At 41.7% G+C, this 17,541-nt stretch overlaps 1 protein-coding gene across 2 annotated transcripts in view; it reads left to right on the top strand.

Annotated features, from left to right (window-relative positions):
* Positions 1 to 8,563: 8,563 nt before the first annotated feature.
* The window catches only part of mapk8ip1a (mitogen-activated protein kinase 8 interacting protein 1a), a 31,583-nt gene continuing 22,605 nt past the window's right edge, over positions 8,564 to 17,541 (top strand). Inside the window, exons 1-2 of one of the 2 annotated variants that reach the window (XM_026174872.2) lie at positions 8,564 to 9,036; positions 15,578 to 15,650. In XM_026174872.2, coding sequence (XP_026030657.2) covers positions 8,965 to 9,036; positions 15,578 to 15,650 — 145 coding nt within the window. In that variant the 5' untranslated portion in view covers positions 8,564 to 8,964. Of the gene's footprint in view, positions 9,037 to 14,940; positions 15,651 to 17,541 lie in introns of those variants that run through there. The other variant, XM_080303732.1, reaches the window with a different exon arrangement.

Raw genomic sequence — 17,541 nt, 5'->3', positions numbered from 1 at the left:
TTTCTACTCAAAAAAATACACAGACGTGAAATGGTTTTATGCTCATGTTGAGCATTAAATCAGCTGGGTTTTTCTTCTTCTTCTCTTTTTTTCTTCTTCTCAGTCTGAATCTTGCATGTGGCTTCAGTGTGAAGACAGTTTTAGGAGGCACTTGTTTACACAGTTGCTCCAAGCTCCAACTGTTTGTAAATACTGTAAATCCCCAATTTTGAATATATCTGATATTTTTTGTTACTAACTATGGTAACTAGGGAATTGGCTAATATTTGATTGTCTATGAATCCTTTGTGTATTTGGTGGTTTGTGGAAAAAATGGCAAATGGCTGACTGAATATGACAGTGGATCCTGTAGATATGGTGCAGGGGGATGGCAGGCATGAAAGAGAGTCATTTTCCTCTGTGGCAACTTAAGATCCTGCTTGTGTCACCTGAATATAGCAGAAACAAGTGTTGTGCTTTTCTCCTCACATTTATCTGTTTGTATATAAAATTAAATATCATAACCTGTCTATTTTGCTAGAAATAGTATGGAGGGGTTTTCATAAAGGCTCATGGCTGCCCAGAGTGTCCACTAGAGGGCAACACCAGATCCAGCAGTGAGTGTACTACAGTGATTCCACAGCTTGTTTTTTCTCTTCGCCTGCAGGAATAATAATGATAATAATAATAATAACGATAATAATAATAAAGTTAAACTGACTATCATTCCCTTGTTTCCTTCAACCAACAATTTTAAAAAGAAAGTGTTTTACTTTTTGAATAGATTGGATTAGCTTAATCGCTTTCTTTCACCAGCAAAGTTCAAAGATCTTCAGGATCATGGCTCAACAGCTATGAATAAGTAAAGTGACACACATCGGTACACCCTGAAATAATTTTGCACTTGATATATTATCTGCTGATTATTAGTAATTTAAAAAAAATTCTAGGTGACAACTTTAACTTTAGCATAAAATATTTTTATGAATAATTAGTCACTTTGCCAAAACAAATTGCAGGAAATTGTATTTTTTTAAGTCAGCTACCATAGACATCTCCAACTTATATTGATAGACAGAAATAAAAGAGTACTTCAATAAAAGATGTACTTTTCCTTTGTGTCAAACAAATCTCCGTAAATGTAATTAGTAAATATAATTATGAAGTCTATAACTTGTAATTTATATGCACATGTTTGTGTAAAACAAAAAAGGTAAATTTGACAACCATGCATAAGTCAAATTTACCTGCAGGAGAAAAAAACAAGTGGAAACTACGCTGGCCAGAAAAGTTCAGTTCCAACTTTTCCTAGAAGCAACATGCTGGTGTGCTCCTTCACATTCTACTTGCTGACAGCATAATGTGTTGCCTGAGTCCAGCATGAAATACTTGGTTATTTATTTGTTTTGTATTCTAAACATAATGTTTATTTTCATTAAAACTGATGAAAAGTTGTGACTGGAATGCGTGTGGGTTTTTCTTTGTTTGTTTTTAATAATGTGCTCTCAGCTTGGTCCATAAAATGATTCCTTGCTACAGAGAAATGCCTTTTCCAAGTCCAAAAAACACGTGTGGACTGGTTGGGTAAAATCGCATGCACCCAAAATATCCTTGAGAGGATAAAAAGCTGGTCCAGATTGAGGAGTGTTCCTCTGCTGTGTCTGTAGAAAGCTCTGTATGAATAAACTTCAACTCAGTTTACTTACCCATTTGAAATCAGCAGCATCCCACCACCACTGTAAACAGTGTTCAGAATAACGCTTCCCCCTTTGTATGAATCACTGCCAGAGCCACAATCTGCTTGGCCTGCCGTACCTGTCAAGCGCGTCTGGAGTCCCACAGGCTAGCTAAGCCCGATAAGTCTCCTATTTCAGCCTAATGTCTTCTTTCACCTCTGGTGTCCACCATATGGTTCTGGGATTACTGCCACCACAAAAGTTGTGTGAAGAACCTTGTAGCTGCAGATGAACGTGGAGCCGAACATGGTCCACTTGTACTCAATGTCCCCAGCCCCCCTTAAAATGCAGTCTGCCGGAAGTGGGAGTTGAAGATTTCGCGGAGTGGGCCTCTGACATATGTTCTCAAGCTATGCATTGAGCTGAGCCCGACTATATCTAATTGGTATCTCCCGACATTGTACCAAAGGCCAGTTTTGGAAGCTGAGCATTGGAGCACCACGACCTCTGCCTCTGACTGCCACTCGATCTACAAAGCATTGAACCCTTTGGTTGCTTGGCTGGTCTCAGAGTTAGGCAACCGTTTCTCAAAATGTTCTTGATCTCGTAAAGCCATCCTGAAATCCAAAGTTGCATTACATTCAGGCAGGAAAGAAAAATTCGGACAGCTTATAGATGTAGCTTGGATCACAGTTAGTAGCATTAGCTCATAGCTTAGCACTCTACATTCTTTCAAAATATCAGCTACAAAATGTGGAGTCCAAAATAAGTGATGTCTCAGTGGCTGCAAAGTCTTTTTCACCTCTGGTGCCTGTCCATTGCTTTGTAAGGTATTTAAACTCATACTCATTTAGCTTGATCTGCTGCTGCTTACCAATCATCGTCTTAACCTGGCTCCAGCAACTCTCTCCCATAGCTTTAAAGAATGGCTCATCTCCTTAAACCCCCAAATCAGTTCCGATACACTTCTCGATTTCTCTGTTCCTCACGTGTTCTCTTATTCTCCAAGATTGTGTTAAACACAGGACATAAAGTCCACTGCCTGTTCTCCTGGGCATGTCCGTACCTCTACAGGTATGTCATCTGAACCAACTGCCTTTACACACTTATTTTTTTACAACTGTCATTGTTTCCTCCCTAATAATCCTCTGCGCTTGCTGCTTCGCTAAAGGTACTCCATCTGTCCTCATTTTCTACATTCATGAGCTCTTCAAAGTAATCCTTCCATCAATACTCTGCACTTGTTAGCACATTTCTCTTTTTCATTTTCCCTCTTTTTCTTTGGTAACTTCTTACTTTCAGTACTTTCCTATACTTCCTCATTTCCACCACCACTGCGCATCAAGGTCAAGGTCAAGGTCAAGGTCAGATTTATTTATATAGCACATTTCCAACAGCCGATGCTGCACAAAGTGCTTAACAATAACAATACAATTAAAAACTACAGTGTAATACAATAATAACAATAGAAACAATAAAATAGAAGAATTGAAACAATACTAACTAATTCAGATAAATCCAAAATGCTTGGGTCATAATGTGTTAAAAGCCAGAGTGTAAAAGTGTGTCTTTAGTAAAGATTTAAATTGCTCAAGAGTTTGAGCAGATCTAATATTAAAGGGGAGACTATTCCAAAGTCTGGGACCTGCCACAGAGAAGGATCTATCACCACGAGATTTGAGGTTAGTCCGTGGAATGGACAACAATAGTTTTGAACTAGATCTCGTGGGTTTTCCTGGAGCATAGGCAGAGAGGAGCTCTGACAAGTAGGGGGGGGCTCGGGCGTTGAGTGACTTAAAAACAAAAAGTAAGAGTTTAAATTGGATCCTGTAGGGGACAGGGAGCCAGTGTAAAGAGGCTAAAATTGGGGTTATATGCTCTCTCCGTTTGGTACCGGTTAGCAGGCGAGCAGCAGCATTTTGAACCATCTGAAGGCGATGGATGGTGGCATGATCTAGGCCATAATACAATGAATTGCAGTAGTCCAATCTGCAAGTAAGAAAAAGGTGGATGATACGCTCGAAGACGTCAGCCGGAAGGTATGGCTTTATCCTGGCTAGCTGTCTTAGCTGAAAAAAACAGGACTGAACTACTGCACTCACCTGCTTATTCAATTTAAAAGAACCATCAATGTAAACTCCGAGGTTTTTTACATGTGTTTTACAATACGAGGAGAGGGTACCCAACGTGCTGTCGATATGATTGAAATTGCCAAAAATGACAACCTCAGTTTTGTTTTCGTTTAGCTGTAAAAAATTTAATGATAACCACTGTTTAACGTCGTCAAGGCAGCGTAATAAGAGCTGCGGTTGATCTGATCCTGATTTTAAAGGTAGATAAATCTGTAGATCATCCGCAAAGCAATGAAATGAAATGCTGTACCGCGAGAAGATGGAGCCCAATGGCAGCAAATAGAGTGCGAAGAGGGCGGGACCCAAAATAGAGCCTTGAGGAACGCCGTATTTAAGAGGAGCTAATTTGGAGTTGTGGGGGCCCATATTGACATAAAAGAACCTTTCTGTCAAGTAGGAGCGAAACCACTGAAGGGCAGATCCTTTTAGGCCAGCATGCGATTCTAGCCGTGATAACAGGATGTCGTGGTCAACCGTGTCAAAAGCTGCTGACAAGTCCAACAGTAAAAGGGCAGCAGGGCTGCCAGAATCCATAATTAAGAATATCGTTAAAAATCCTTAAAAGTGCTGTCTCAGTGCTATGTAATGATTTAAAACCAGATTGAAATTTTTCTGAGATCATATTAGAATCGAGGTGTGCCTGCAACTGTAGATAGACCACTTTCTCCAAAACTTTAGATAGAAAAGGAAGCTTTGAGATGGGCCTGTAATTAGACAGAACAGTTGGGTCCAGGTTTTGTTTTTTAAGAAGAGGCTGAACTACAGCTTGTTTGAAGCATAGTGGGACGCAGCCTGTAGTAAGGGACGTATTAATCAATTTCAAAATAAAAGGGCCAACAATATTAAAAGTGTTTTTGAGCAGACTCGGGGGAAGAGAATCAGAGGGGCAGTGTGATGATCTTAGGCCACTAACTATCGCGGTCAGGTCCTTAAGGGAGACGGGATCAAACTGCTCTAAGACAGCTGAACACACAGGTGGAGGGCTTTGAACTGAGACAACAGACAACGAAACAAGGGCCCTAATCGATAAGATCTTGTTATTGAAAAATGCTAAAAAATCATCGCACATACTTGGTGAAGAAGTAACTCCAGGATTATCACATAAACTAAAAAAGCGATTAAGAATGTTAAAAAGTACCTGAGGCCTATGACCGTTTGCTGATACTAAGTTTGAGACAAATTGTGTTTTTGCAGTTTTTACAGCTTCTTGATAAGCAGAGAGACAAGTCCTTAAAATCTGTAAGGAAACATACAATCTGTCCTTTTTCCATCTCCTTTCAGCGCGTCTGTAGTCGCGTCTGAGGGAGCGGGTGTAATCGTTCAACCACGGTTCTGATGAATTCTTAGCGCACACAGTTCTGAATGGTGCAATAGAGTCCAAGATATAAGTGCAAGTAGAATGAAGAATAGCCGAAAGGTCCTCAACATTTTTACAATTGGAGTTCAATATTCCAGAGTCCATAAAGGCAGCAGAAAAAGCAGGTGCTGTTAGTACATTAAGCGCTCGCTTTTTGCGCAGTGGGGCGTTCGACTTGTCCATCGAGCAGCGCAGTGTTAGAGTGAACAACACAGGAAGATGATCGGAAATGCGTAATTCGGATATATCCGTGATGCACACTTCCAACCCGTGGGAAAGCACCAAGTCCAGTGTGTGACCTTTTTCGTGCGTGGGACCAGAAACCCACTGGGTCAAGTTAAAGGAATCAATAATATTTAAAAAGTCCTTGACCAAAAATTTCGAGTCACAACAGACATGAATATTAAAATCGCCAAGGATCAAAAAGCTGTCGTATTTAAGAGCGATTCCAGCCATAAAATCAGAAAACTCTTTGATAAAATCCTTATTAAACTTGGGAGGGCGATATATAAGGGCACACAGCAGAGGCGCAGCAGGATTAAGGTGTAACTCAAATAGCTGGAGTTCAAAACTAGAAAATGAGTCATGCTGTAATATTTGATGGCAATGAAATCGAGGATTGAACACAGTGGCTAGGCCTCCCCCCCTGCCAGAGGACCGAGGGAGGCTGAAGAATGAGAAATTGGGAGGGACCAGTTCCGAAAACGCTACAGACTCACCGGGTTGGAGCCATGTTTCCGTCAGAAATAGAAAGTCCAACTGTTGTGACTTTATGAAGTCGTTTAGTACAAACGTCTTGTTTGCTAATGATCTTACATTTAGCAAGGCCATTTGGAATGTGTAGATCCTAGCATCGGACGCTCCAGCTCGGTTAAGTGTGCGAAGATTTCTGTGGTCCACACCGCATCCACGGGTCCGAGGCCGCTTAGGAAAATAAAAAGCTGAGGACGGGGGATCAAGTGACGTGGAAGTTCCAGGGACAACAGGCAGGATCCATCTCGAGATGCACTCTGCTGGTCCAGTAGTTCCGCGAGAAGCGCGGAGAACAGCTCGGAGTTTGATGAGTGTACCAGCCCGCTTTCCTCGTTTCCTCGGACGCTTTTTCCAGGACGTTGTGAAGGTGTGTTGACACAAGTAGGCCGGGATACAGGGCTCTAGGAGTGGTGGAGGAGGCCCATAAGCATTTCCTACCACCGATTGTTTAAGAGCGAGGTCATATGAAGCTTTGATTTCAAGGAGTAACTGGCGATTATACACACGCAGAGCGAGAGCATTTTGAGATAGAAAGGAGAAGGATAAGGCTAGCCAAAGCCAAAGCAAAGTTAGCAGGGTTAGCGGACGTGTCGCCGTGCATACTGCTGGCGCCATCTTGCCCAGTCATGACAAGGACAAATGCACACACAGTGGAGCCCGTTCTCACTCCTGACGCGTAATATACCGACGATTTGTCACGTCCCAAAGTGTTCCATGGGAACGCGAAAGGTGTCCTTCTGCGTTCATATGCTACGCGCTGGATTGTGGATTAATCTTAACCACCACCTTAATCATGTTAGATAGTACGGAGCCCCGCAGGGGACATGGGAGAAAAGAAATTAAGACGGACTTTTGCAAGATCTCGCAAATGTTTTGCGAAATCTCGCAAAACAAAATCGGGATCTCACAAAACAAACTCAGGATCTCACAAAACTTTTGCTTATATATATATATATAAGCAAAAGTTTTGCTCCTGTGACTGACCAGCATGTCATGGAGTGGGTGGGAGGTGTTATCCAACATTGTCTTTATCTTGGACAGCATCCGCCTCTCCGACACCACCTTGAGGGAGTCCAGCTCCATCCCCACAACATTGCTGGCCTTACGGATCAGTTTATTAAGTCTGTTGGCATCTGCGACCCTCAGCCTGCTCCCCCAGCATGCAACAGCATAGAGGATCGCACTGGCCACAACAGACTCATAGAAAATCCTCAGCATTTTCTGGCAGATGTTGAAGGACCTCAGTCGCCTCAAAAAATAGAGACGACTCTGGCCCTTCCTGTAAAGTGCTGTGGTGTTTTTAGCCCAGTCCAGTTTATTGTCAATGTGTACTCCAAGGTATTTATAGTCCTCCACAATGTCAACACTGACCCCCTGAATTGAAACAGGGGTCAAGTGTTTCCTGGTCTTCCTGAAGTCCACGATCAGTTCCTTGGTCTTTGCCACGTTGAGCTGCAGATGATTCTGCTCACACCACGTGACAAAGGAGTCGACCACAGCCCGGTACTCTGTCTCATCATCCCTGCTGATGCATCCAACCACCGCAGAGTCATCAGAAAACTTCTGAAGATGGCAGGTCTCTGTGCAGTGGCTGAAGTCTGTGGTGTAGAGGGTGAAGAGGAAGGGGGAGAGGACAGTCCCCTGTGGTGCCCCTGTGTTGCTAATTACCTTGTCAGACACACACTGTGGGAGATGTACATATTGTGGTCTTCCTGTCAGGTAATCAACAATCCAGGACACCAGAGAAGCATCCACCTGCATCGCTGCTAACTTATCACCCAGGAGGGTCGGCCTGATGGTGTTGAGAGCACTAGAAAAGTCAAAAAACATGACCCTCAGTGCTCGCCGGCTGTTCTCTTCATAGAACAGTTGAATCCACCTCCAATGTTTCCAGCCTTGCTTTTCTTTCAACTGGTCTTCTGCACACACAGTATATCTACCTTGCGTCTACATTTAGAGTCCCTACTCTCACATCCACAATCTCACACCCCTTCTCTCTTGCTGCCTCCTAACATGCTTTTCCCTCTTCTTTTCCTTTGCTTCAGCCAACAGTACATGATTGGGCAAAATGGTAAATAAAACTTATTTGTCTAAGGATTAACATTCATCTGTCAGTTTTTTTGGATCAGTATATGGGGTTGATGTGGATTATGGTAAAATCACCAAAAAGTAGTTATGGAGATGACTTTCCAAGTGTTTTATAATGAAATTAATGATCTGTATACTGTTATTTACATGCTCCCTCCTCTGGCCTTGGTTTTAGTCACTGACTACTGTGAATCATGTGAAAAGGCTTGTTCGTGATGTTCACTGAATAACTAACTGATTTGTGGACTGTTGTTTTATTTATTTATTTATTTTTAAAATCTGTGTGTTTCACTAACTGGTTCTCAGTTTACTGGCTGATCTTTTCTTCAGCTGTGTTGTAGGCCGACTGTCTGGTTTGCTCACTGGGCTATTTCCTTTGTTTGAATTTTCATATTACTGTCTAATCTTATTTTACTGGGTCACAAGCACATATGCATGCCCACAACATCACAATGTTTATTAGCCTCAAATCAGAAAGCACCACAGGCAGATCAGTTGATGATGTCATGCTTTTCCCTGATTGGCTGGTACAGAACTCCCCCTCCTCCCTGCATCTCTGTTCTTTTCCTCCTCCTCTTTCAGCCCTCATTCACTCCATCACTACCCAACACCACCCACTTCTCTTTCTCCTTCTGTCTCCTCTCGTCTCCATTTCCACATCATCAGGAAGATAACTGTGGTGATGATGATGATGATGATTATGGTAGTCTGACGCTGTGGATGCCGAATGATAACGCAAGAAAGGACTGAAAGAGATGTGCCCTGAGGCTGAGCTCAGCGCTGATCGATGCTGAGAAGACAAAAGGAAAATAACGGAAAGAGAGGGAGGTAGAGGTGGTTGGAGGGTGGGGTGGGGGTGGGGGGGTGGGGGGTCTGTCTGAGCAGCAGTGCGAACATTGGCTTAATAAAAGAGAAGAGGAGGGGGAGGGAGGGAGAAAGGAAGCTGTCATTTGTCAAGGGGGGATCCGTCTATGCTGTCATGGACAAATATCGACCAAAGAGACCAACTACCTTGGCCCTGTTCCCACAGCTGCCACAAGCCGGCACCCAGGTAGGAGGCCTGTTTTTAAAAGGAGCTGTGGGGTGCTGTGGAAAGTGTGTGTCATGGTTGGATTGTGTATTTGGAATGAGACATCTGAGCATCCAGCTGAATAACCGTATTTCTGTGCATTTCCGGGGAGGATCCAGTCCTGAGGATGAGACAGCAGTGGCTTGTTGTGTATCTGTGTATATTTTGTGTTTATGCGTGTGCTGGCACATAGTCAAATGCTGTAGATTCCTGTTTATTGATTGTTATTGTTTTTTTCACAAATTCTCCACACATGCTTTTATTTAGAGAGGCGGTCCTGATAAATCAGTCTGTATCATGGCAGCTGAACGGTTAGGGGTTGGGTTAGCTGGGGGATTTGCTCAAGGACACTTGGAAAAGCAGTTTTTTTGTTGTTGTTTTTTACCATCCTATTAAATATATACTTAATATAGGTATACTGCACTGCCTTGCCAACCTCGAATACCTTAACTAACTTCTGGACATTTGATTAAAATTACACCAGAATAATCTAGTCTATAGGATGGTAGCTAACACCCCTTCAGTGTTATCCCTTCTTTCTGTCATTGCATCTTCCTTAGCTTTGTTGAGTTACTTATGAGTCAACACATTCATATAGGTTATTTAAATTATACATATTTAATGTCATGTACAATCAAGTAAATTTACAGGGGCTGCTTTCTCACTCTCCTTCTGTTTTTCTGAGCAAACTCTTTACAGTAGTGACCTGAGATTTTACACAATTCCTTTTGAAAAACATACCTTTACCTTCTCAGGTAAATCTGAAATGGTCTGGTGGAAAGTATTTAATAAATTGGTATAAAGTAATTCTTATGTGCTTATGTTGCCTTTAAATTGCATGCTTTCAGAAGTTATTAAACTATAGATAAGTATATTTTGCTTGTAAACACTAACTTTCAGACAGCTTGTCTATTTGTAAGGTTTCAAATTGTAAAATAAAACAGTTAAAAGCTAAATCAAGCTAAAACCACCTAACATTTAACTAGTATGGTTTTTGTGTGTTCAACTAATACATTTTTACATTTTACATTATTTTTTCTCTCCTGTGGGCTCACCACCCACAGAATGTGCCATAAGTGTCCAGTGCCAGTGAGTATGTCAGCAGTCAAAAATGGAGGTCCTGACTACTAAAACTAGCTCTTGGTACATGAAACATCAGCTCTTTGGTGGAAAAGAAGCCCCAGCTAGTGCCTGACGTTGAGGAGATGGACTAGATAAAATAGGATTTACCTCAATGCATGGCATAAGCTCTGGAACCAGTCTTGCTGAGAGGAACTGAACTCTGTTGCAATCTGGAGTTACGCTCAGTGAATGGTGGTATGAAGGGGTAGGACAGGCAAGACAAGTTCTAGAAATTCTGTATATAAAAACTGTAAAAAGAATTAGTGAAAAGGGCAGCCCTGGTGGAGTCCAACAGCCATCTGAAAGAAGTTCAACATGCTGCCAGCATTAGGACCAAACCTCTCGTTATGATTATACAGGGACTGAATTGCCTCGTCCAGTGCTCCACGACCAGGATGAAAACTGCATTGTTCATCCTGAATCTAAGGTTCAACTAAAAAAAAGGACCCTCCTCTATAGTACCCTTGCCTAGAGTGCTGTGACAAAGTGTTTGCCCCCCTTCCCGATTTCCAATTTTTGTGTGTGTTTGTCACACTCAAATGTTTTGGAGCATTAAACAAATTTAAATATTAGACAAAGATAACACAAGCAAACAAAAAATGCAGTTTCTAAATGAAGGTCTTCGCTATTAAGGGGAAAAAAAATCCAAACCTATATGTGTGAAAAATGTTTTGGAAGGTGTGTGTCCCATTACATCTGCCATACAAATAACATAGCATTTCAGAAAAGGAACATGATACCAACAGTAAAATATGGTGGTAGTGTGATGGTCTGGGGCTGTTTTGCTGCCTCATGACCTGGAAGACCTGCTGTGGTAAATGGAACCAGGAATTCTGCTGTCTGCCAAAACATCCTGAAGAAGAATGTCCGGCCATCTGTTCTTGGCCTCAAGCTGAAGTGCACTTGGGTCCTGCAGCAGGACAATGATCCAAAACACACCAGAAAGTCAAACTCTGAATGGCTTAAGACAAACAAAATGAAGACTTTGGAGTTGCCTAGCCAAAGTTCTGACCTGAATCCGATTGAGATGCTGTGGGATGACCTTAAATAGGCAAGTTCATACTCGAAAACCCTCCGGTGTGGCTGAATTACAACAATTCTGCAAAGACACATGGGTTAAAATTCCTCCACAGTCCGGTAAAAGACTGATTGCTAGTTTTTGCAAATGCTTGATTGCAGTTGTTGCCACTAAGGGTTGTCCAACCAGTTATTACGTTTAGGGGGCAATCCCTTTTTCACACAAAGCCATGTAGGTTTGGATTTTTTTACCCCTTAATCACAAACACCTTCATTTTAAAAATACATTTTGTGTTTACTTGTGTCATTTTTGTCTAATATTTAAAATTTCTTTCATGATCTGAAACATTTAAATGTGACAAACATACAAAAAAAATGGGAAATCAGGAAAAGGGGCAAACATTGTTTTCACACCACTATAAAATTTCCCAGTGAACCACAAAGAACCACCATCCCAGTCTGCCAGTCCAGAGGCACTTCCCCAGACCTCCACACAATGTTGCAGAGATGTGTCAGCCAGGACAGCCCTACAATATCCAGGAACTCCAAGAACGCTCTGCGAATCTCATCTACTCTAGGGGCCCTGCAGCTGAGCAGTTGTCTAAGTAAATGAGTGACCTAACAGCTAGTGGTAGAACAGTCATTCCTCTCACCCCCAGAGTTTGCCTCTATCACAGAAGATGTGACTGAGGGATTTAAGAGATCTGGGAAGCTGTTCCTTCCACTGCCTGACTATAGTCTCAGTTGAGGTCAGCAGAGTCCCACTACGGCTGTGTGCAGTGTGAGTGGAGCACTGCTTCCTCCTCCAGTCACCTGATGGTTTGCCAGAATTGCTTTGAGGCTGACCAAAACTATTTTTCCATGGTCTCACTGAACTCCTCCCACAACCAGTTTTTGCATCAGCCACTGACAGAGCCACAGTTTGCTTGGCCTGCAAAATGTAGAAATATTTGATGGTGCAGTTTCTACATGTTATGATTTTCCAGACCTTTGCTTCAAGAAATTTTCTCTAACTGGATCCCGTTATATTTTTTCTATATCTCTGCTGTAGATCGATGCTATTGATCAAAAACAAAACATAAACATTTGAGCTGCCAAATACACATTCTCCTTTCCATTACTGCATGTTTGCACATAGCTGTAGAAAAGAACGTCCATACATGTTTGCATACATGATTCTATGTTTGTTCATCTGCAGTATTCTGCAGGTTATCAAATCATGACAGAGGAGGGGATGTCTGGGTGGACGCCCTTAGTCAGAAGTGTCTCTCTGCTCTTTGCAGATGATGTGGTTCTGTTTGCGTCATCAGGAGGTGACATGATGACAAAGACAGAAAATGTTATGGATTAACATTGTTAATGTTAGGGTCATTTGTGTCACTTTGTGTCACTTAGTGGTTATTGAGTGTCTGTGGTTGTCTTTTAATATCCATGGTCATTTTTTTCTATTTTGGGAGTTATTTTCAGTGTCTGTCATTATCTTACATGATTGTGGTTGTTTTGTATCTCTTTTTGTTTGGTACCTCACTGACAGGGTAGTGTATTTCAATGCTATACATGAAAATAACATTATATAATGTATATTGTAGTCTGGTACAATGCCCTTAAAGTATATTCTTCACTAGACTTTGTATTTGTTATTGATAAAGGGTTTCCAGTGTAGGTTTGTAAGCTCCTCAGTCTGAAACAGCAAAATCTTTGAAACAGCAAAATCTTGAGTCTCTAAAGCCGTTTTGTGCTGTTTTGTTATTAATGTGCTGAGAACATTCTCTGAGTATATTCTGCACAACAAATGCACAAGAATAAAAAACACCTCTTGTCCCAACTATATTAAATATGAATGATATAGATTCTCTATGGACAGAATATATTACATGTGCAAATGTCAGGGTTCTGGGTCTTTGTCCCAGCCTTTTCAGTTTATTTAGAATTTAATTCTTTCTTTATATTGTAATGATTTAAGTTTCATACAATTTACACTTGAGGTTAGTCCTTTTCATCTCTCTGAGTTTATTGTACTTTCTGGTTGTCTATTAGGCACCCTTTGTGCCTTTGCCCTCGTCCTCTGTGTTTCTTAGTCATGTCGCTGTGTTTTGTCGCCTGAGTCTGTCTTGTTCACATGTCTGTTTCTTCCCTGTGTTTTCGTTTGTTTCTCAATGTGTTTCCTGTCTTATTTTTGACAGTTTCTCGTCCTGTGTTCAGTGTGTTTGGTTTTGCCTCCCCTGTCATGTCATGTCTAATTTATTTCTGCTGTGTTCTCATGCGTTTCCACTTCCCTTGTCACCTTTCAGTATATATATTGTCTCCGTCTTATTCAGCCCTTTGTCAGAAAATCTGTTAATCCTCTTTCTCATCTTCATGTTTCCAAGTCATCGAGGTCTCACTTTTTTCCCCTCTTATGTTGAACCCCCCTACTTTTTTGTTCAGTTTGAAAATTTAGTAGTTGTATCTTGTACTGCCAGGATTTTGTACCTGGGTTTAAATTGAGTCACGGTCATTTTCATAGACATATAGAGGTGCTCATTGTTGATCCTTGAACATTATTTAGTTTTGATTTTGTTCATTGGGCCTCACAGTTGTGTGTGGACCCAAACAATGTCAAGATCAGACCTAAGAAATCTGTCCCAGGGACCATTTGAGGCCAGGAAGTGGAAGAATCTGTTCTTTCAGGGCCACGTCTGCTTGGAGATAAACCAAATGCATCTGGAAAGGCCCAGCACTTACTCATGCATTTTTGCTTTCCACTTTTTTTTTTTTTAAAAAGAGTTTTTAAACAATTTTTTCCTTATTTTATTCTCACTTTCTCCATCTTACCTGTCTTTTTCTCAGCTTTCTCTGGTGGAGTCATCTGTATCTCTCCCTTTTTTCTACATGTATCACTATCTTTCTTTTACTTTTCTACCATTTTTTCATGTGTAACTTGCCTATCATCTGTCTGCATTGATTGGCTTAGTGGTGTCTTGAGGGCTTGCTTAACTCACATCCAGTTGGTCTGTGCATTCCCTTATCCACTAAACCCCTACCATAAAGACTACAAAAGCACCACCAGTTAAAATAGATGCGCCTCGTCAGGTTTTAAATCATAACCTTCACTTTTTGGCTCTAGATCCAAGTCCATATGTGACATTTGCCCAGACCCAGACCACAGTCTGCCTGTTGGTGACCTCTGATCCAGGGACTCCACTGTGTTATTTGCAGTGCGTACTGCCTGGAATGCACAGACTTGATTAGCTCAGTGATGTCTTGTGGGATTGCTTAACTCACGTCCACTTAGACCATTCATTGACGACCAGTTAAAATTGAAGCTTCACGTCAGCTTTTAAATAATAACCTTCTGTTTTGGCTGTGGCTCCAGCTCCATATGGGTCTGAATACAGGTCCACCTGTTGGTGACCTCTGGTGTATATTATAAAAAATAAAGACAAGTTAGGAGTGTGGATCAGAGGTTACCCTGATTACCCTCTCAAGGTGACCTGGCATTGCTCTGTCCTCTGGACCAGATCCGAAGCACCTTTGAGTGTGAGGTCATTTAGAGGGCTGGTCAGTGAGGGATTGGCATACCTTTTCGTGATGATGCCACACACTTCCTCATCAGTCCTCCTACCTCTTCCTGGCATTGCTGTCATTAGAGACTTTGGGCCTAGTTATGTACCTAATGTGATAGAAATAAGATTTCACACTTTTTGTGTTAGTAATCCAGTCATTTGTTGTTGTTGGTGTTAGATTTGTATTGTTGATTGTCATTTATACTTAGAAATATTTACTTATATATGCTTAGAGTTTTGTAATTAGTTGTAGATTGGTAGAGGTTTTGATCCTTGATAGTCTGCAAACTTTGTGTGTATTAGACAGCACTTTGGGAGCATGAGAGGTCATACCGTGTCTTATTGTTTTATGGTAGGATTAACGTAGTTACGTCTGTTCTAGTCTAAGTGCTCTTTGTTTAGATGAACTGCAGGACTTCCTCACCGTGTTATCTAGGATGAACCATCTAGGGTGAGGGGGAGGCTACCCTCTTCCTGACCAAGGATGTTTGACCCTTTGATCAGCAGTACACACACACACACACACACACACACACACAGGCAAGGTACTCTTTGTGTGTATGTAGACGTCATATGTTAATGAACTTATGCATATTCATGTAACCTCAATAAAAGAACAGTGGTATGGGAGAACGGACGAGAGCAACTGGGGTCAAGCGAAGGAACGGTGCCTGTCCGGTTCTCTCCCGTGCACGAGAAACATGAAGAAGCTTGCCTACTTGTGTCTTGCTTTGCAGTGTAATTATATTGCCTTCAACGTTCCAGCGGATGGGTTCAAGCTACAAACCTATCAGTTGGTCTTATTCTTATTGCTGCTCTGTTTCATACTTTCTTTTCAGGACTCCATCAACAACAATTCTTTAGGCAAGGCCAGCTGGAAAGACTCCCACTCTTCCTCCCCACATATCACAGGTACGAAAACTCAACACAGGTTCAAAATACAAACTTATAGTAGTTCTTAAGATCCCTCAGATTATTACAGTATAATGCAAAATAGTGTATTTGATGATTTAGAACAGAGCAGGATAAATCACACAGTGCTCTCATATACAAATCTTAAACCGTAACTAATATAGAGTTCGTGGGGCAGATAGCTTTTTACAACTAGTGGGTGACTGCAATATTTTACTTTCATTTGGCTATTTCTAGGTTTAGGGCAGGGCATAGGTCAGCAAACTTTATTTTATTTCTTTTTTTTCTAATTCGCTATCTAATTCGAACCCAGGAAGCAGACTGTGGGTGGTTTGTCTTTTTACAGTTAATACAGAGAATTCCAGAGATTGAGCAGCTGGCCGTTAGCATGTGATTAATCAACCACTGATGTCTGTGAAAATCTAGTTGGAGGAGGCCTGTGAAAGGCTGAGGGGCTGCTTCGAGACCACAGACTGGGATGTACTCTGCAGTCCACATGGGGAAGACACTGATGGTCTGACGCAGCGCATCACAGATTACATCAGTTTCTGTGTGGAGAGCACAGTACCCTCCAAGAAAATATGGGGGGTTTCCAACAATAAACCATAGGTGACCCCTGAGCTACAAGCCTTGCTAAATGAGAAGAAGATGCCTTTTAGCTCAGGGGACAAAGACAATCTCGAGCGAATCCAAAAGGAACTAAAATGCAAATTAGGCAGGACAAGAACAGCTACAGGAGGAAACTGGAACAGCAACTGGAGCAAAACAACAATAGGGAGATCTGGACAGGGCTGAAGAAAGTTTTAGGTCATAGAAATAATGGGGGTACTACACAGGACAATGGCAGTAAGGAGTGAACAGATTATTATTTCAACAGGTTATCAAAGAAGCTTTGAAAGAAAAGTGACTGGCATTCTCAAAAGAGTGACCTTTATCCTTTAGATGGAGATGTAAAGTTGAGTCTTGTCCTGTCGAGGTAGCGCTTCAACATTGTCATCCCTTATATAGCAGGTTTATCAGAGACAGATGCCAATGCTGACATTTTGGACAGAGGAGACAGATGGTTTGAAAGAGGAGTGAAAGAAGCCATCTATGTCCAGTGTGAACAGCCATCTTTGAACAGAGGAGGTGGTTTATGAAACCAACTATCAGCCACCTACAATGCAGCTTTGAGATCCCTTCCCAGGCACCTGATCGCCGACTAACATTTTGAGTTAGGTGATCTCAATGGGTGTGGTAAGGTCTCACAATGGTTTCACCTGAAACCTCTGCATATAATGACTAACACCCTTTTTCTCACCTTGGCTCATGCAAAGAGGCTCATGATCAACAGTAGGTCAGCGACCCTGCTAAGGGACAGATCCCACTAGGGTTTTAATACCTGGGCTGAAGAAGCTTCTAGGATGAGAGATGAACCATCTTCAAGAAAATTAAAGAAGTCCAGTTGCTTTTCTTTCCAAGCTCCTTAGATTACCATGACCTGGATGAGTGAGAACCTACAAAGACATATTCATCAGGTTTGATTCAGACCATAGCCCTCCCCCACATCACCCTAGGCTGCCAGACACTATCCCCAGATTTGATAAACTGTAAATTTAAAGCTTGCATGTAATCATGTGTTTAAATCAAATATTGGGTCTGTACATGTGACACTGTTTTTCATATGGTGAAACATGTTGCTAAACAAACTAAGGCAGACTAACTGTGTTATTTAAAGACTGCAAGAAAATACATTGCAGGTTAGTGCAGGATAAACGGGTTAGTCTGTCATGGATTTGAAGTAAACAACAGTGTGTGACTGGTGCACAGTGGCTGTGGTGCTCGTGGTCTGCTAGATCAAGATTAGCAGAGATGAATATGACTCTTAGCTAATGATGCTTAGATCTAGAAA

Source organism: Astatotilapia calliptera, chromosome 7 (genome assembly GCF_964374335.1).
Source record: "Astatotilapia calliptera chromosome 7, fAstCal68.1, whole genome shotgun sequence".
In the NCBI taxonomy this organism is placed as follows: domain Eukaryota; kingdom Metazoa; phylum Chordata; class Actinopteri; order Cichliformes; family Cichlidae; genus Astatotilapia; species Astatotilapia calliptera.
The sequence above is the reverse complement of the archived record's forward strand: the minus strand, read 5'-3'. Positions and strand labels throughout refer to the sequence as shown.